The sequence below is a fragment of the Myodes glareolus genome, chromosome 1, assembly GCF_982192425.1.
Source record: "Myodes glareolus chromosome 1, mMyoGla1.1, whole genome shotgun sequence".
Taxonomy (NCBI): Eukaryota; Metazoa; Chordata; class Mammalia; order Rodentia; family Cricetidae; genus Myodes; species Myodes glareolus.
The window spans coordinates 35,751,639-35,771,524 of NC_142026.1; the positions used below are offsets into that span (position 1 = coordinate 35,751,639).

General features: G+C 49.6%; 2 protein-coding genes across 6 annotated transcripts in view; one reads left to right on the forward strand and one right to left on the reverse strand.

Moving 5' to 3' along the window:
- The window catches only part of Farp2 (FERM, ARH/RhoGEF and pleckstrin domain protein 2), a 105,683-nt gene extending 97,236 nt beyond the window's left edge, over positions 1-8,447 (forward strand). Inside the window, exons 22-27 of the mRNA XM_048441958.3 lie at positions 1,814-1,896; positions 2,516-2,634; positions 2,911-3,068; positions 4,172-4,279; positions 4,503-4,654; positions 5,471-8,447. Coding sequence (XP_048297915.1) covers positions 1,814-1,896; positions 2,516-2,634; positions 2,911-3,068; positions 4,172-4,279; positions 4,503-4,654; positions 5,471-5,618 — 768 coding nt within the window. The 3' untranslated portion in view covers positions 5,619-8,447. The remainder of the gene's footprint in view (positions 1-1,813; positions 1,897-2,515; positions 2,635-2,910; positions 3,069-4,171; positions 4,280-4,502; positions 4,655-5,470) is intronic.
- The window catches only part of Stk25 (serine/threonine kinase 25), a 41,923-nt gene continuing 28,347 nt past the window's right edge, over positions 6,311-19,886 (reverse strand). For 2 of the 5 annotated variants that reach the window (XM_085696246.2, XM_085696248.2), the window contains 11 exons: positions 19,009-19,094; positions 13,597-13,827; positions 12,078-12,134; positions 11,303-11,411; positions 10,353-10,510; positions 10,081-10,266; positions 9,764-9,909; positions 9,369-9,483; positions 8,889-8,960; positions 7,558-7,694; positions 6,311-6,928 (listed from right to left, as the gene is read on the reverse strand). In XM_085696246.2, coding sequence (XP_085552372.1) covers positions 6,889-6,928; positions 7,558-7,694; positions 8,889-8,960; positions 9,369-9,483; positions 9,764-9,909; positions 10,081-10,266; positions 10,353-10,510; positions 11,303-11,411; positions 12,078-12,134; positions 13,597-13,827; positions 19,009-19,038 — 1,281 coding nt within the window. In that variant the 5' untranslated portion in view covers positions 19,039-19,094 and the 3' untranslated portion in view covers positions 6,311-6,888. Of the gene's footprint in view, positions 6,929-7,557; positions 7,695-8,888; positions 8,961-9,368; positions 9,484-9,763; positions 9,910-10,080; positions 10,267-10,352; positions 10,511-11,302; positions 11,412-12,077; positions 12,135-13,596; positions 13,828-19,008; positions 19,095-19,258; positions 19,616-19,886 lie in introns of those variants that run through there. The other 3 variants (XM_048441960.3, XM_087905808.1, XM_085696252.2) reach the window with 3 other exon arrangements.

The window sequence follows — 19,886 nt, forward strand, 5'->3', positions numbered from 1 at the left end:
TTGTCCTAGGACTTTGTAGAACAGGCTGGCCTCAAACTGACATTGACTGCCTCTGCCCACCTCCTGAGTGAGGGACTAAAGATGTGTGCCACCACACACAATCCTATTGGCACTTTTTAATATTTTTTAAAGATGTATTTTTTTGTTTGTTTGGGTATTTACATATGTTTACTAGTGTCCTTGGATACCAGAAGAGGGTGTTGGATATCCTGGAGCTGGAGTTTCAGACAACTGTGAGCCGTCCAAGTGGGTGCTGGGACCCAAACTTTGGTCCTCTGAAGGAATAGCAAGCACCCTTAACTGCTGGGCCATCACTTCAGTTTCACTTTTCAGTCTGTCTAGAATTTACTAGATGTAATTAGTTAAGGATTTAGTATTTTTTCTTCATGGAGTCACTTTCCCCATCATTTGTTGAAGCCTCCATGTTCTCCCTGAACACCAAGGCTGCCTGCATTGTGTGCCAGCCTCATCTCCCACTCTCCTTATAGCAGGATCTTCCACTCCACTGCTGCCATCCACAGTGGAGAGAGGTACTGTGTGAGGGACTACATCCCACCCCATCCTTATCCCCACAGGGCCAGCAAGATAGTTCTTCAGAGAAAGTGCTTAGTGTGCAAGCTTGCACCAGATAGTTCTTCAGAGAAAGTGCTTGGTGTGCAAGCTTGTGCAAGATAGTTCTTCAGAAAAGGTGCTTAGTGTGCAAGCTTGCACCAGATAGTTCTTCAGAGAAAGTGCTTGGTGTGCAAGCCTGACAACTCAAGTTGGGTCTCCTGGAATCCATGAAAAAGTGGAAGTACAAAGCTGTGCACACATGCACACACACACTCACATCAAACACAATGGTGACACACTTCTTAAAAATTCATTTAAGTACTCCAAGTAAACTCTGGAGTTATTTAGACAGATTACATATTCCAAAACATCATTGCCACTTCAACTGAAATCACACAAAATTTAAATATTAACTTGGAAGACAGACCACATTCTGTTAAATGGCAGCCAGGATGCCAATTCAGATCTCTGTCAAGAGTGGAGCTCAGGGGATTTTGTCTTGTGGTTCTGTATAGGGAGCTGTGCATTCTTTGGGTCATCTGTAACTGTCAGTCCTTGGGATCAGTGTGTGTCCTTATCAGAGAGAGAGAGAGAGAGAGAGGGGTTCTCGGCCTGAGAGAAACTTGGTCATGTTAAAACTGTTTCCTTCTGTTGCAGAGAAATATTTACTTCTATTTACTGTCAGAAATATTAGAAGGGTTGGCTTTCCACAGAGGTGTTCTCAGTATGTAAAGAAATCACCGTTTCTGACCTCTGACAGGATGAATTCTGTTACTAAGGAATTCTGTTATCAACCCATTCTTGAATTCTTTAAATCCACCTTGCTTGATGCTAGGACACTTCTTGTATATGTTTTTAGGTTTGATTTAGCAATATTTTATCTTGGAATTATTCCACCAAATCATCAGTATGATTTGGTTGAAATCAGTATGCAGTGGCTTTTCTTGGCTTCAGATAGGGATTTTGGTGCCAGGTTGACAGATGAAGTTTCCAAAATGCTCAACATCTTCTTTGCTTGATTTTCAGCTAATAGTGCTGGACCCACCGGTGAGTATTTCAGTGTCTCTAAATGAGACCTCAGTCACTTGGCGGCAGCTGCCAGAATGTAGGGACACAAGTGTGCCCCTGTACTTCCCTTGTAGTTATATAGACTTAGATTGTACAGCCTTCCGAGCCAGCTGCATCTAGTCATTTTGTACATGCCTCAGGCTCAGTTAGCATTTTCCTAACCCATGGGGTGTCACCTCTTCTATCCCTACAGGTAGAAGAAAGCGACAATGAGTGGTCAGTTCCTCATTGCTTCACCATCTATGCGGCTCAGAAAACGATTGTGGTCGCAGCCAGGTAAGGGCCTTCCTTCTTCATGATTCAGTTGAGAACAGGGCCTGCTGCAGGGATGCAGACTTCAGTACCAGCCTGTGGAGTCATGGGACTCAGCTGTTTCCAGGTTATGCAGGAAGGATTGCTGACATTTGTGTTTTTCAAGAGACCAACCATGGTGCATCTGAGAAGGTGCCTGTGCCCTAGGGTTCATGGTAGTTGGTCTTGTAATGGCACCAGCGCGCTAGCCCTCAGGCAAGGGGAAGTACTTACCATGGTGAAAGACAACTTGGGGCCAGAGCATAGGAGCAAACTAAGTCTTTCTCCTCTCCAGATCAGTGAGTTCTTCAGGTATACTTCCTGCTCAGTGACATCTGTCTTGGCTGGTTCTCTTCCACCAGGAACTGCCACCTTAATCATGAACCCAGTCCAGTCTCGTGTTTCAGCATTGAGACTTTTGGTGCTAAACTCACTAGTTCCACACCAAGGGCTGTTCTGCTTCTCCAGCTCCTCCTAGCTCACCCTAGGAATGGGCTGGAGAAGGCACATTTCTGGCAATCCTCAGGCCCCAAACCAGATCTGTCTCCTGACACAAAAGGACAGAACTCCAGGCAGAGGCCTAACTTGACTTTCTCCTTTACAGCACTCGGCTAGAAAAGGAAAAGTGGATGCAGGACCTGAACACCGCAATCCAGGCAGCCAAGAGTATTGGCGACTCATCCCCAGTGCTGCTGGGAGGCCCAGTGTGTACTCATACCTCCAGTGAGTTTTGATTCAAGGCACCCCAGGAGAGTCCCTTTGTAGCTCTAAAAACTTCTAGCAATTGTTTTCCTGATCTTGCCCAGCATGCCAGCTCCCATGAGCTTCCTTCCCATACAAGGAAAATAGGTGGCCATGCCCAGGTGGCAGAGTTCTTGGGTTATCCTAGCACCATATGGTTTTGTCTGGCTGCTGACTTGGGTATTGGTAGTGCTTATTTCACAGAACCTGGAGGACCCTCATGGGTGCATGGTGCCAGGTGTGGCTAACTCTCCCCAGGATCTTCCGATGAGGTCTCTCTGGAGGAATCAGAAGATGTTCGAGGAACCCGGGGCTCCCTGGAAGGGAACAGCCAGCACCGGGCCAACACCACAATGCATGTGTGCTGGTACCGGAACACAAGTGTGTCCAGAGCAGACCACAGTGCAGCTGTTGAGGTATGGATGTCATGAGCATATGCGTGAGCCTTTTTGCAAGTTTCTTCTACCGGTGCTCAGATAGCTGCCACCTGCCTCCCTCCCCCACTGTCAGAAACCAGTTTAGGTCTCACTGTCTACTCAAGCTCTTTGGAAGGGGACTTCACACCAGATATCACCTGGTGTCTTGTAAGAGCAGTCACGGCAGAGACAGCAGTGGTGGTGGAATTTGCTGGAAGGCCCATTTGTTGCCCCAGGGCAGTACTCTCCCTGGTTGGTCCATGCCTTTCCCACTTCCCATCCTGGGCTCGTGCTCACCCGCTTCCAAGGATTAGTGGTTGTACACATATGGCTTCACAGAACCTCAAGTTATTCAGCTCACACCTCTACATACCCATTCCTTGACTTACTCCTTCATGCCCGACTCCAAGTTCTCCATTGCCTCATCCCCACTCTACTGGGCTATGGAGAACTCAAGACTGTGGGGGTCAGAGCACAGGTCCACAGTGAGACCTGAGATGTCTACAGATCAATGTAGGTGGGGACCTCTTGGGAAGCTAGGCAGCAAATATTAGACACAGGCCCAGAAGACAGGACGGGTCAGTTGGCTGGCTGGCAGGGTCTTGTCCAGTGCTGCCCTAAATGCCTTTCCTTCCCTCCATAATTTCAAAGAACCTTCCAAACTTGGTTCAAGGTGTCATCACCACCGTCATCTTGTTCTTGTGTAGGTTTGCAAATGTATGCTTTCATCAGGAATCTAATTTTATTATGTATCAGAAAGAGAAGTCTCGTACTTGTGTCTGGGACACGGGTTCCCAGACTAACATCCTGTTGTAGCGACTTAAGTATGCACAAACCATGCTGATAAAAAAACACCAAGCATCAGCCAGGCAGTGGTGGCAACACCTAAAATCCCAGCACTCGGGAGGCAGATCCCTTGAGTTTGAGGCCAGTCTGGTCTACAGAGGGAGTTCCAGGCCAGTCAGGGCTGCACAGAGAAACCTTGCTGAGCATTCAGACCTGTGTGTGGGTATTCTGGCTAAGCGTCAGGGTCATGAACTGAAGACAGCTGCTAAGCAAGGATTATGATGAAGGCAAAGTGCTTCTGCCTTTTCTACTGACAGAACCAGCTTTCAGGATATCTGCTGAGAAAGTTCAAGAACAGCAACGGCTGGCAGAAGCTCTGGGTGGTCTTTACCAACTTCTGCTTGTTCTTCTATAAAACCCATCAGGTATGTTGAGCCTCACAGTCTGAGACTGATTCCACCATTACAGCGCCTTTCCTATGAAAATGGAATTAGCCTTTCTTACCTGCGGGTCCCTCTGTACAAACTACTATTTTCTTGGGAGAACCACTGGTATCCAGTGAAGGGCTGGGGAGCACCACAGAATAATGGGCCCTGAATGCAGACCTGCACCCCAACACCCAGTGACCCTGTTCCTGTGCTGTTCCAGGATGACCACCCCCTGGCCAGTCTCCCACTGCTGGGTTACAGTGTGAGCCTCCCCAGGGAGGCTGACAGCATCCACAAAGACTACGTTTTCAAGCTCCAGTTCAAATCTCACGTCTACTTCTTCCGGGCTGAGAGCAAGTACACATTTGAAAGGTGATTCTGCAATGCTTCTTTTGTTCATTGCCAATAACAGAGCCACAGGCAAATTCCCAGTTCCCAGGAAACGAGGGTCAAATGATGCTTGCAGGGTTTTGTTTTCAGTGTATGTTCATGTTTGTATGCGGGCACTAGTGTACATACACACATATATGCATACATATAGTGACCAAAGTATTACTTCAGGAGACATCCTTTTTATTTTTTTAATTTTATGTACATTGGTGTTTTGCACTCATGTATTTCTATGGGAGGGTGTCGGATCCCCTGGAACTGGAGTTACAGTTGTGAGCTGCCATGTGGGTGCTGAGAATTGAACCCAGATCCTCTGGAAGAGCAGCCTGTGCTCTTAACCACTGAACCATCTCTCCAGTCTCCCCTTTTTATTAATTTTTTTATTGTAGAGAGGGTATGGGCACATGCGCCACTTGTTGGAGACAAGAGGACAACTTTGTGGGGTGGGTTCTCTCCATGTACCAACATTGTGTGAGTTCTGGAGATGAAACTTGAGCTGTCAGGCTTGGCAAGTGCTGTTACCTGCTAAGGCATTGCACTGGCCCCATCTACCTTGTTGTCTGAGACAGGGGCTCACTTGGGGGCTCACTGATTAGGCTAGGCTGACTAGCCACCAGTGAATCCATCGCTACCTCCTCAGTGCTAGAGTTACAAGTGCACATCACACCTGGCTTTTTACTCAGGTACTAGGGGTGAAACCTAGCTCATGATTGAGTATCAAGAACTTTACTGACTAGCTGTATTTATCATTCTTGGGAAGGTATGTGAATATATGCCACTGTGTAACCCTTTCTACAGGTGGATGGAAGTCATTGAAAGGGCCAGCAGCTCACCGGAGAGACCCCCAAGTTTCACTCAGGACTGCTCACATCTCTCTCCAGGGCTGGAGGGAGAGATCAGAGGGAAGGAGGAATGTCCTTCGGGTTGCATGGACAAGAACCTATGACCAAGGCTTTCAGGGAGTGTAGGTATCATCCCCAGAGCTGAGCAACCAGAGCCATCCTTCCACCAGATGAAAGGTGGCACTGACCCTAACATGGGCCTTCAGACCTCCAGGAGAGGTTCTGCCCTCCCCAAACTCCAGTGAAGGTTCATGATGGCTGTGGCACATGTCTAAGATCCATGAAAAAGAAATGAGAGTCCTAATTTTTTTGTGAGCACAGCCCCTGCTGAGGACTGGCCCCAAACACAGGACTGGATGCTTCTACTTCTACCTGTAGCACCAATAGCCAAATTCACATTGCCTTAGACAGCACTATACTCAGGCTTATGTGATAACCTCAGGGTTAGCCTCCAGACATAGCAAAACAAGAGCATGGCAACAGCTACTCTGGTTTCCATCCCACATACCATCTAGACAAGCAGAAACCAAAGACCTCGCAGCAGGGCCGGGGAAGGAGGGTGGCTTCTCTCACTAGTTCCTGGTATTTCTCATCACGTAGGGCAGGCCTACGACTCCTGTTCACTTATGTGACTTACAATAAAAGGACATATCCCCACCCACCAGCACCCGCTCTGCCATACTTTGTTCTCCAGCAGGCCAAAGGAAACTGTCAGATTATATACCAACATTTAGAAGGGACACTAGCTAAGAGGCTACAGAAACCCCATCTGGCCAGGCTCCATCATCAGAATGTCTCCAATCCAGGTCTTTATTGAAATGGTAGGGCTTTCAACACTCTATGAAAACTAATACTTACTGTCAGAATACTTAGCAAGTTCAATTTTCTTTAAAAAAAAAAGGGGGGGGGGTGCAAAATATTCTGGACGATTTGAGTACTCATGAAACACACAGTACCTGAACTGACACCAAATTATGACCATCTTGGACCCCTGTGAGCCCCCAAGACACTATCCCTGGTATAGGGTGAGAGCCAGAGTTGCCCAACAGTTGCTCTGATCCTTAGTCTAGCAGCTGCAGGGCCAGATTCTGGAAGGTCACCCCAGCTTCCCAAATTGCTACCCAGTTCTTCAAGGGCCCTGGCTACCTTCTGTAGCGTTGGCCAACCCAGGAGGTGAGCACAGTATCGAGTGGCTGCTGTGCAGGGCAGCACACTATGGTGGGGCAGAAGGAAGGTGACCTGGCTGGTGACGCCTGCAGGCTGGCAGGTCTTTGCAGCTGCAGCACAGCACACGAGGGCTTCCAAGTCAGTCCTTTTAGAGCTCAAAACAAAACACATTCTTTCTCCCTCTCTATGAAGAGCAGTGCATCCAGTTCAGCGCGTAGACGTCAGGTGGTTCCGGCTGTGTGAGAACCTGGAAGTGGAAGGTACCGTTACTGTCATGGGCATGTATTTGAGCAGCACCTCACAAGCCTCTAAGATGTGCAGGTCACAGCATCTCACAAGATGTCCTCAGTCTTCAGGTCCAGCATCAGTGCTGACTAGACCAAACCCGGGGGCTCCTAACAACCACCAGGGTGGGTCTCTTAGTATATAAGGACAGGATCCAGAGGAAATGGGAGGAGAAATGGGAACCCCGAGTCTGTGGAGCTGCCAAGGAAGGGCTAGTGTCTACCCTGTCCCTTCACGGGCATGAGTCAGCTCAGGATTCCCCATCAATAGTAGGCAAGTCCTTGGCTTACAAAGTATTCATGCTGTTCCTGGGGCACAGAACTCTAGGAAGCCACCAAGTAGAAAGGTCAGGACCCATTTTGTGCAACTCTGTCCTGACACTGCCTGAGATTGAAGTCCAACCTTAATGTGGTTCAAAGCCACAAGCGGCCCACTTACCTCTCCCTTTCTAACTCCAAAGGCACAAATGAGAGAGTATGCTAACCGTAAAAAAGGAGGACCAAACCAGCTGCTCCCAAGAATGAGTCCCAGGCTTTGCTTGGTGTTCATTTCCTCATGGAGATTTCTATGGGGTGAGGGCACTGTGCTCACCTCTGTACACGCTCCACCAGGTGCACCATCAGCTTGTCTGAGATGCCAGGACAGGACTCCTCAGCCAGGCTGAAGGCGTTCTCTAGCTCCTCCAGGGCACCCACGCTGCCACCGCTCTGCTTGTGCTTCTCTTTGAGCTGTAGAGAGAACATGGACCGTGTAACCGGCATCTGACCTGAGACCCACATTTGGAAGCCCTACAGAAAGCAAGGCAGCACTTTGTATGGCCCTACTGGCGGAGGCTCTGTGGCCCTCCTCTCCCCTGACCAGGGTTCTCAAAAGGTCAGAACAAATGGCTTCTCACAGGATGAAGGTCAGGAAGTCAAATTAGTTGGATCCAGTCTGACTTAGAAATTAGTACAGTAACCCAGAGCACACTACAAGGACGCTGACGGATCCCAGATCAGACTACAGAATGTTGATAACCACTTTCGGGACCTCCTCTCCTGACAGTACTTTTACTTAAGGAGTCCTTTCTTGGCCCTGGGCAACACTGCATGTTGCCCATAACAGCCCTAAGTGGCTGTTTCCTACTCTGGCTAAGGTCACTGCCAAATCCTACTCTACCCACTGTCCTCAGAGAGATGGCTATTTCTATTCACCTACATCCTGTACTCCCTCCCTGGGCTCCAGGGCTCCAGGTGCTGTTGTACCCACAGGGGTGGGAAGATAGGCCTACACCCTACTGCCTGACCTTCACATCCATGTGTGAGCACTCATCCCTGGCTGCACTGTATGTCTCTGTTTGTTTGTTTTGTTTTGTTTTTTGAGACGGCTTCTCTGTTTAATAGCCCTAGCTGTACTGGAAACTTGCTTTGTAGACCAGGCTGGCCTCAAACTCAAAGATCCACCTGCCTCTGCCTGTGGGAATAAAGGTGTGCACCACCACACCCAGTTTGCCGCACTGTATTTCTGATGATGGCTTTGACTTCTCTCAGCAGGTACCAGTGACTGGGTGTGGCCACCAAGGAATCACCTCCCTGGCCTAGGACTGACCCAACATCAAAATTCTTTGTCTTCCTCCATAGAAGAGCCATGTGGTAGTTGCACACTGAAAAACATAGTAATACTGTAATGCCAGACAACCTTAGCAGGTCTGGGAACACAAAAGGACTCTGGCCTTGTCAGTTCTTCCTGGTGGTTTATGGTCCTTCCAGCTAGGAAACTAGACCCACAAGCCTGCGCATAACCAGCTGCAATAGACCCAGAAATCAAATGGATAAAGCCCGGGCACAGGGCCCACTAGACCACCACTCCATGGCTCTGCAGGGAGCACTTCTAACAAACAAAGCTACTACCCCGCATGACCTTAGGCTCACCCCAACTCTCACCTCTCCAAAGACAGGCCGGACTAGCGTGGACAAGCACTGGGACCTTGGCTGTCTCTTGATAGGTTCAGCAGACTGCAATGAGAAAGCAGGGCATTGGGTACATGGAAGGGATAAGAGAGGCTCCCTTCCCTGTCTCCTCAATCTCTGTCTTAAGCTGACAGAGTATATACACCAGGGGTCAACTCCCAAACTACAAGCCATCAGTTCTCATCGGGCCCACACCTAAGCACAGAAGACCCAGGTTGCAGTATGATTCCTAGTTAGCTCAATACCACTCTAAGCTTAGGAACCACCTGCTCTACACTGTCCTTCCCAAACCCCAGATAATGAGTGTTTAAAATAGCCCTAGGTCAAGGGCACTTTGGAGCTGACCTCCTCAAAGCCTGGTATCCTGACTGCAGTCCCTATTTGCTTTCCCAGGGGAGTTGAGGCAGGGCTGGTACATATGGGACCGTGCTCTGGCCCAGGGTATGAACAGACCTTCTGTGAGCTGTGTAGGGCAGTCCCCTTGTGCAGCTTGCTATGTGGACTTGGCCGGATGGTTGGGGGAAACGTCCAGATGGGACCCTGCTCCCCATCCTCAGCCTCGCCATCACTGAAGAGGATAAAGAATCAGAAGAGCTGATGGAGACAGGGCTGGAAGTAACCATCGTACCAATTACATCTTCATTCTCTGAGGTAGCCTCTTGGCTTAGGCTGCCTCAGGCTGCATCTAGGCGATAGTTAAAAGGCCCTATTCTTCAGCATGAAAGTTCCCTGCCCAATATCAGTTTCCACCCTAGCAACTAACTCTAAGCCTGCCTCTGGAGGAGACCTCCGCTGGCATCAAAGCACCCAGGGAGCCCTTTAGAACAACAACAACAATAAGGCCCTACATGTCAGAATCCTCAGAACTGGACTCCTCGCCATGCCCCTCAGACTTCCAGCGCTTGTAGCGGTCAATGAGCTCAGTGAGAAAGGAGGTCTTCTTGGTGTAGCGTGTGATGAATTTGTGCTTCAGGAGCTCCTTGGCAGTGGGTCGCTGCCAGGAAGACAGAGTCAGAGCTGAGTTCCACCCTCACAGTGGACACAAGGAGGACAGGTAGGAATATGAAGGCTGGGCCCTGTCTTACCCCAAATAAGCATCCTCCCTTCATAAGATTCCCCAAGACCCTCAGCTGCCTGGGGGAGGGGGAGTGGAGATAAGCCTTACGAATCGTGGGTCCTTATTGAGGCAGGCCTCTACAAACTCCTTGAAGGGTTTACTGTGATGGCCCTCCAACGTGGGTGGGTTATTCTTGGGAATCAAGAACAGGACTCGCATAGGGTGGAGGTCAGAGTTTGGCGGCTCCCCCTTGGCCAGCTCGATGGCTGTGATGCCCAGGGACCAGATGTCAGCCTAGACAGGGTATCACACAGGACAGTTGCTGCATGTAACATTTTGGGCTAGTGGCAGTGTACTCCCACCTCCCACCCAGAACTCACCTTAAAGTCATAAGCAGACTGCTTGATAACCTCAGGTGCCATCCAGAAGGGAGTACCCACAAATGTGTTCCTCTTGATTTGTGTGTCTGTGAGCTGCCCAGCCACACCGAAGTCTGCCAGCTTCACATCACCCTGCTCCGAGAGCAGCACGTTGGCAGCTGCTCAATACAGGACAGGTGGCCATCATCCTTGGCTCCAGAGCCCGCCCCAAGTAGCCCTGCATGCAACTCCTTGATGAGTCATGGGATCCCTGGCCCCTGGGGATAGCAGCAGGGATGTCTTGGGACCTCGGTTTTTCTTGCCACTGTGGGCCAGCGGGCCACTGCTGACAGAAGCAGGCAAGCTAGGGGACCTACAGGAGTATTCCTATCCTTGCTCCAGGGCTTCCCTGTTTGCCTTTTCTGACAAACCCCAACAAAGGTGACATCCACATCACATCTAATCATAGTGACCTTAACCAAAGGGTACAGCTGACATGGGCTAGTCAGGAACTCCATCACTCTGCCCACAGGATCCCACACTGTAACATGAAGGCTCAGCTGTCCTCACCAAGTCATTCATGGTGGGCTGGCCCAGCTTTGTGAGTCCTCATCAGAACTGGACCACACAGGAGTGTTGCACAAATCCACACCTAATGCTGAGTCAAGGCCTTTGCCATGTACTAGGTACACAACTGGTTTCCTTCACATATGTGAAGACTGAGACTAGGAAAGTTTTCCAAGGCTTGGGAAGTAGCTTGGCAGCAGAATGTTTGCTTAGCTTACACAATCCCCTAGGTTTCATCCTCAGTGTGGCCATTTAAAAGGGGGGTAAAAACACACACCCCAGTTCCCAGGTGGTAGAAGGGCTCCCCACATCCCATGCCCTCAGGCACCACAATCTACTGGTTCTACATGCCAATCTTTTTCTAGGTCATGAGCAGAACTGCAGCCATGCCCACCCCGCGGGACCTTTGATATCTCTGTGGATCTTGCGCTCTGAGTGCAGATAATCCAGGCCCTTCAGAATCTCCCGCAAAATGGTGGCAATATAGGTTTCCTCCAGTGGACCAGGTTTTAGCTGAAGAAAGACATCAGGAAAGAAGAACCTCGGTTGTAGCTATGACACCCATACCACCACAGCTCTGGAGCTCCACCACCCACCAATTTCTGAGCCCTTGCAGAAGGCTTTTGTGTTCCTTCATTCTGAAAGTTTCAGCTGTCAAGGATAATGAGGGAAGGAGAAGTGAGGATGACAGAGGCTGCGTGGTGGCACACACCTTTAATCCCAGCACTTGGGAGGCAGAGGCAGGCAGATATTGAAGACCAGCCAGGTCTACAGAGTGAGTTCCAGGACAGCCAAGGCTGTTAAACCTGGCTGAAACCCTGTCTTAAAAAACAAAACAAAACCAAAAACAAGCTATTTTTATCTTTCTGTGATTATAAAAATGAGAGTAAGTTCTTAACTATGACCCTGACCCTCTTATTTGTTTGGGGGTTCTAACTGTGCCTATGCCCCCAGGCCAGTAGAGGCCCAAAACTTCTTTCACCATCAATCAGGGCAAGATAACCAGTAATTTGTTTTGGGAATTGACAATTCCTAATTAACATCTAAAGCACTAAGACAGTAGACAGGTAGCCCGAGAAAGCCCATAAGCCTAAGAGTTTGCAGAGCAGTGGCCCCGGGGGCACTGAAAGACACCACAACCCCCACAGCAAGCTGCTCATTGCTTGAGCTTGATCTTACCAGGTCCAGTGCAGAGCCGCCACCCAGGTATTCCATGATAATCCACAGCTTGGTGCTCTGGGAGCAAAGAAACATGTCAGTGCCTGGGCAGCCAATGAAGGAGGCATACCCAAGACTGGAGTCCACAGGCCAACCTCTCTAACTCCACCAAAAGATGTCAGCTAGGGGCTCAGGCTACTGTGTCAGCAATTACACCGGCTAGTTCCTACCAGGAACTCAAATAGGAAAGGGTTGTAGCCAGGCAAGGTAGCAAATGCTTATAATCCCAACACTTGAGAGGAGCTCAAGTTCAAAGTCAGACTAGGCTACAAAACCTTCTGTTTTTTTTTCTTTTTTTTGGGGGGGGGGAAGGGTTTCTCTCTGTAGCTTTGGAGCATCCTGGAACTCACTCTGTAGACCAGGTTGGCCTCAAACACAAAGAGATTTGTCTGCCTGCCTCCCAAACACTGGGATTAAAGATGTGCGCCACCACCGCCCTACTTAAGACCTTGTTTTTTTAAAAAAGGGAAAGAAGGGATAGAGAGATGTCTTGGCAGGTAACAGCACTTGATGCTCTTCCAGAAGACCAAAGTTCAATTCCTAACACTACCATCATATGGCTCACAAAGGGCTTTAACTCCAGTTCTAGGTGGATCTAACACCTTCTTCTGGTCTCCTCAGGCGCACACACACACTCATGTGCACATACCCCTACCTGGCACATATAGGTAAAAGTAATAATAAAAAAATTAATATTTTTTAAAAGGAGGGCCAAGTCAATCACGGTGGTGTAGGCCTTTAATCCCAGCACTAGAGAGGAAGCAGTAGGAGGGTATGTGTGAGTTTAAGGCCAGCCTAGTCTGCACTGCACAATGAGACACAGAACTACACAGAGAGACCCTGCTAAAAAACAAACAAACAAAAAACAACAACAAACCCACACACTTACACACTAAAAACCAACCCCCCCCCAAAAAAAAGAGGGCAAGAAGGGGTGGCATACACCTTAATTCAGTACTTAGAGACAGGCCAATCTCTTGTGAGTTTGAGGCCAGTTGGGTCTACATAGACCACGTCCAAGGTGAAGGGCAGGAGAAAAGGTCTCACTGACCACCCAGCTACCATACCTCTGTACAGGCACCTGGTGGACAGACCAACTCCTCAGAGCAATAGCTAAGTCTACTTCAATAGCCCAAGTGCCCTCCTTGCAGGTCCCCAAAGTACTGCCAGCAGGGTCCCCTTAGACTGTGCCTAACAGTACCCACAGAGAAGAAGGCAGCTGGGTTACCAACTGACCCTTGTAGATTGGCACTGCTCAAGAGAACAGACTTTTTTTGTGACTCTGAGCTATGAGGTGGGGGTGGGGGGCCCTCTTTGCCCTTCCAGAGGAATTCCTATGTGCCCAGCAGTACCTTTCTCTGCTCTCTTCTACCCTTGGGTACAAATTAATCCCTCTGGAAACAAAGGAGAAAACGTGGCACAGAATCTTTAGAGTGTTCCACCCCCAACCACTACAGATGCCCCTCTACCTCGTAGATACCTTCAGGTAGGAGCCGAAGTAGCGGGTGATGTAAGGACTATCACACTGGCTGAGCACAGTGATCTCTTGTTGGATGTCCTCAATCTCATCCTCTGCCTCTTCCAGGTCAATGATCTTGATGGCCACCACCTCCTTAGTGTGGTTGTCGATGCCCTTGTACACCTCCCCAAACGAGCCCTTGCCAATGCGGTCAAGCTTGGTGAAGAGTTCCTCTGGGTCCACACGAGAGTGCTATTGAAACCAACGGGGACAGAATGTTGAGACAGAGCATGGGCAATACTAGAAGGGGGCTGCTCTGCTGACTGAGGGCACGGGCACTGCAAGGAGCTAAAGGGAAGGGAACTCACCTCAATTCTTTCCCAGCTTCTTTCTGAACCCTTGATCAGAAAAACTAAACTCTCCACTCTCCAAGAATCACTTTATACAATAGATTTGATACAGTGAATCAAATGTATCTCTAGACTCAAATGTAGACTATAAGTCTAGGTAATACCACATCTCAAAGTGCCCTCATCAGTTGTCTAACAGTGAGCCGGGCCAAGACCTAACAGAAATGACAGGTAGGAACGTATATGTGTGTGTAACGGTATTTTAAAACTCATTTTACTATAAATCTAAAACTGTTCATAAAAATAAAAAAAAAACAGTTAAAAGTAATGTGTGCTGGGGTCTGGAAAGATGGCTTGGTGGTTAAGAGCACACATACTGCTTTTGCAGAAGACTGGAATTCAATTCTCAAAACCGCCTACAACTCCAGCTCCAGGAGGATCTGAGGTCTCTGGCCTTGGAGAATACCTGCACGCACATGTGTGTACCACCCCCATAATTTAAAAATAAAATGTAGGCATGGTGGTGCACATCTTTAGTCCCAGCACTTGGGAGGCAGAGGCAGGTGGATCTCCAAGTTTGAGGCCAGCATCATCTACAGAGCTAATTCCAGGAAAGCTAGGGATACACAGAGAAACCCTGTCTCAAAAAAAGAAAAAAAAAAAAAACCACTCCCCCCCAAAAAAAACAAAACTAGAGAGAGAGATTAAAACTTAGCACAAGCTAACATGTTTTCCACACTTTGAAAAGCTACACCCATTAAAGTACTGCTCTACTTCCAAATCAGTCCTCTAGCAAGCTACACCCCCAGACTAGCACTGAGTTGAACACTTTCTCAGATGCTTGTTTCTAGATACTAAACACAGAAAGCACCCTTGATGGCTCTTAGAGTTAATCAGAAAGAACTTATCATTGCTGAACCAACAGTGTTGAAGATACCTGGTTTAAATACTACAAGTGAAGAACCAGGATGGCAAAGGTATGTCCTCTGTCCAAACCACAATACAGCGTTTGAACCATGGCTGCCTCTGGGAACAGAGACATTCTTGGGCTGCACAAAAAAGGACAGAAGCAGCAGAGATTCTCCCAGGGCCATCAATGAGCGTCCCTTGCCTGTGATATCTGGCAGACTCTGGAAAAGAACATGGTCTCCATACCACTGACTAGCAGGCCCAAGACCTAGGAATTCTAGAGAACACTGAATCTCATCTAGTTTTTCAACCCTGCTAAGTTTCACCTCCATTAGGAAATACTCCCTGAAAAGGATGTCCAATAAAAGGAACCAAATATGACTGGTAAGATGGCTTATCTGGTAAAGGCACTTGCCACCAAGACTGAGTTTGGTTCCCTAGACCCACTTGGTGGAAGAAGAGAATGGACTCCCAAAAGCTGTCTGGTGACCCATACATGCCATGGTCAACACATGGGAAGGTATAGTTTCTTTGCTGTTGTTTTTTTGTTTTGTTTTGTTTTTGTTTTTTGAATAGGACTAGGGAAATAACTCGGTGGCAGAGCATTTGCTTAGCATAACCAAGGCCTGGAGTTCAGCCCCTGGTCCCTCATGGGGTGGGGGGGTGCAGGGAGCAAGACACAAAAAGGCAAACCACACTTATTTACAACTGTGTTAAGTACTGATGCTCAAATTCCTCTGTGTTTAGGGAACAGCTTGTCCTAGGTGTTTACCATGTTCCTAAGGAGCCTGTTCTCCAAGAATGACATGGCTGCCTGCCTCCCTGAAGCCTAATTGCCCCAGCCTCTTCTCTCCAAGCAAGGCAATTGGTTTCAGAGACCTGACTAAACCCCAATCTGAGACTTTCCAGAGATATTTCAATCTGAACTTGCCAACTAGCTACATTCCTAAGGTTTTAAGCATCAAAGAAGTAACGGGGAGACACAGAGAACCACACTTCCCAGCCCATTTACAAGCCAAGAACTCTAGAGGACGAGATGAGGTGAAGCAGAGAGAAGTGTGGAGAAGAGCTCCAGGAACAAGGGCATTGCCAACACAGGAGTCGCCTAATCCCTCCAAGTGAAGCTGCCTCTGAGAGGCCTGAGTATGTAATACAGTGCCATGCAGTGCTCAGAGCAAGCACTCTGAACAGACTAGCTGTGGTTCATATGTACCCTACTTTGGCTAGAGAGATGGCTCAGTGGGTAGGAGCACTCGGGTTTGGTTCCCAACGACCCAGATGATCTCAAGCACTGCCCACATGTGGTGTATATACACAAACACACATAAAAGTAAATAGACCTATTTAAAAAAAAAGAAGAAGAAGAAGAAGGAAGGAAAAGAAAAGGACTAGGACCAGAAGATGGCTCACTGGGTAAAAAAGCACTTGTCACCAAACCTGACAACCTGGGTTTGATCCCCTGGACCCACATAGTAGGAGAGAACCAACGCCCATAAGTGGTCTTCTAATATTTACACTGTGGTAATACACACCTACCCATTCATAAATAAATGTAATCTTTTTTGTTTTTTAAAGAAAATGAAAAGGGAGACCAATCCATCCAAAGTGACCCTTCTCGCAGCCTCATCAGAACTGGCAGCCAAATCCTGAGACCAGTTCTCACTGAGCAGCAGTCGATGCTTGGAGCAGATCTGCTGCCTGAAATCCTGAAAGGCCACACTGAGATTTGGCCAGACAGAGAAAGCAGAGCACTGCCTGAGATACCTTTGGCTGCACGGGCCAGGGAGTAGTGTTTGCCCCCAAGCCCTTAGCTTAATCAAGCTCTTAGCTTTTCAAGTGAAAAGCCAAGAAAAACTCCTCCAGTATGGCTGATAAGTCAGACACCTTGGCTGTTTCAAGACTGACACTGGACCCAAGCCAGATGAGAACTGAACACTCTGAGCCACACGCTCTCAGCACACTCACCAGTGTGTAGACCACCAATACAGGTGTTAAGAGATCGGTACGGAAGTACCTCAGTCTTCTGCCACCTCCTGTCTGGGCAGGTACCACTTGATGCCCTGCTCAAAGCCAGTCCTGAAAGCCAGGTGCAGGATAAGGTCCACAGAGCAGACCTTTTTCTGTCTGTTTCTGCTCCAAGAGCCCCTGCAAACACTTTCTCAAACCCTCCTCTTACCACTTAGACCCACTGTTTCCTCAGCTGCTATTGCTCCACCATGTACCTAGCTGTGAGACACCTTGAGAGCCATCTCAAGACTCCAGGAGGTCTAGCTGATGACCTGAGGCTAAAAAAGTCTTATCACAGATTCATCTAGTGCCTGCTAAGCAGCCTGAGAAAACCTGGGTGATGTAGAACCATGACCCGGGGCTACCATCCCTCTGATCTCATGGGCCCCTTTTCCCACTCCTGACAGATACAATGTCCTCCCACACTGCCAAGCCCATACTGAGAATCCTTAATTGTCCTCCCCTTGTGGAGCCTATAGTAAGAACTGGTCCACCACAGCAGCCCAAGAAGGGAATCCTCGGGTCATGCATTCATTCACCACTGCCTCAGAGAATACAGCAGACCCCAAAGCCAGAGTTCTAAGTTTTCTGCAAGAAAGGAGGGAACCTCACTCTTCAAAGTCAATGCTTTTTGGATAGCTACATCTATGGACCAGCCAGCCTTAGCAGAATCAATATGACAGGAACCTTCCCCACATGGTCCTGACTTTATATTTACATCTTTGAAGCAGCCCTAGTCCCAACCCTCACTGGGACTGCTAGGCAGCATCCTGATCTGGGTGGCTCAGATTTCTCTTCTGGATAGGATGTGTTATGAACCATCACTCAAGCCATTTAACTGGCTCTGTGCAGTTGAGACTATACTCTCCATTTACTCCTAGGGCTGTTATACATGGAGCCTCTTGTGTATCTGCCAACATGACTGCTGTGTGTCACCTCCCCCCTCCCCCAAAAGAGGAGCTACCCAACACACATCCTCAACTACCACCACACAGTGCTTGCCCATAACCATCTGGTTCTTCCAGAGATGGACTGGCCAGGTGAAGGGTAATCTAAGGCAGGAGCGCAGGCTATGGAGGACAATAGAATCCTTACCACACAAAGGGGCAGTTTCAAAGGAAGCCATGGCAGCCATGTTGGGAGAAAAGAGCCCTACAAAGGTTTATATTACTTTCAGAAGCCAAGTATGTCTAGGCTGGGCACAGGCCCCTAAAAAGACAAAAAGGTGCTTTCTGTCTTTAAAAAAGGTCCCCTAGCCAGCATCCCTCTACTCCCTCACAGTTCACAGCTCCAATGTGTCATCCTGGAACCTACAGGAGCTAAGTCTAAGCCTCTTAAAAATAAACTAGAGGCAGATTTTTTCCTCTCAGTATGTTATATAATTAGAGGCAAAATGTCAAAAAAAAAACGTATTTAAAATGTGTTAGCTTAATTCAACACCAGTTAGCAAGCCGGGGATCCCATCTGTTGACAGCTGGGTCGAAAGCCCTACCCAACAGCTGAGTAGTCTTCCAGGCTGGTTTGGTTTCCTCCAAGGAGCCCTGCCTCCAGTTCCTGCCCACAAGCGGACGGACGCGCTTCCTGTCTGCACACCCAGTTCTCAAGGATGCAGGGGAAAGGGGGGGCTGCTCTGTCCTCAAGAGCTGATTCCCTCGCTGGGCAACTGTCAACCCAAACCGAGTCCTTAAAAAGCAAATCCCACAGCTAAGCCCAGGAAGATCAGCCACCAGGGCAGTCTGCTCCACTTCACTAACGGCTGTCTGTCACCTTTGCTTTGAAATAACAAAGAGAGACGGAGAGAAGGGGTTCAGAGAGCAAATCCCCGAGTCCTTGAACCCTATGCCGTCTCATCCTCCACGCCTGTGCGGTTCCGTGCTGGGATTGCATCCCGTTAGCCTAGGAAGGAAAAGCCCATCTTCTGGAGGCGCTCCGAGCCTGGGTCAAGCAGGTCCTGCACCTGTCCACAGCAGCTCCTGAGCAGGGGCCGTCACATAGCAGAGGGGCCCCGTGGATCCCGTCTTCCGCCGGCTCGGTCGCACAGGCCACGGTGACCTGGACCCGCAGACGCGCCCCAGGGCACACGGCCTCCGCCCCTCTCCCGCCTGGCATGGAGAGATCCGCTCCGCCGCGAACCGCCAACCCAGGGCACGCCGACGCCCACACTCACCTGGTGCGCGAAGCCCCTGAGGTGAGCCATGTCCCCGCTGACCCGACCGGTCCGTCGTAGCCACTCCGCCCGTCCGCCTCAAGCACCTGCGAGAAACCGCAGGCCGCCGGATCAACAGCAGCCCAGGGTCGGGCTCCGTGGAGTCCCTCCACCCGCGACCTCCAGTCCCGAGCCCGAGGGCCCCCCGACCCGCCCTCAGGGCGTGCCCGGCCTCCCAAACAGCCAGGCTCAGCCCGCTGGCAGCGCCCACCTCCGGGAGGCTCCATCCCGGACTCCCGGCCCGCTTCGCAGTCCCCACGGCGGCTCCCACCGCAGTTCGGTCTCCCGGAACGCCCAGGCCTCCCAACCCGTGAGGTGGAGGCAGCGGCTATGGGCAGGCTGTCGTGGCGAGCGCGAGGCTCTGTGGGACTAGGAGTCCCGCCGCCCGCTGGGTACCCCGGGCCCGCGAAGTTGAGACTACAAGTCCCAGCTGGCTGCGCGGTAGGATGCGGAGTCGCACGAGTACTCTGCGGTCCTGCGGGTTCCAGACTACAAGTCCCAGCAGGCCATGCGGTGGGGGCGGGCCGTGGAGAGGCACAGACACACCACAGATTGGATTGGAACCTTGAGTTGGGTTCTTGCGGAGGCTGACCCACCAGTTAGGCCGCGCGGTGTGCCGGGTACAGCGCGTGCGCAGTTGCCCTGACATTTTCCAGGCCTTTCAATCCATCTCACTTTCCCCGAAGCTGTTTACCAAGCTTCAGGGCTAGTACTAGTACCGTAGAGTCAGAACCCACTTTACCCTCAGAGCCTGGTGCTCTAGCTTTAAACACAACATACACGCACGCACACACACATCTTGGAGAAATCGCTCAGCACAGTTCATGCCTTGAAGCTCA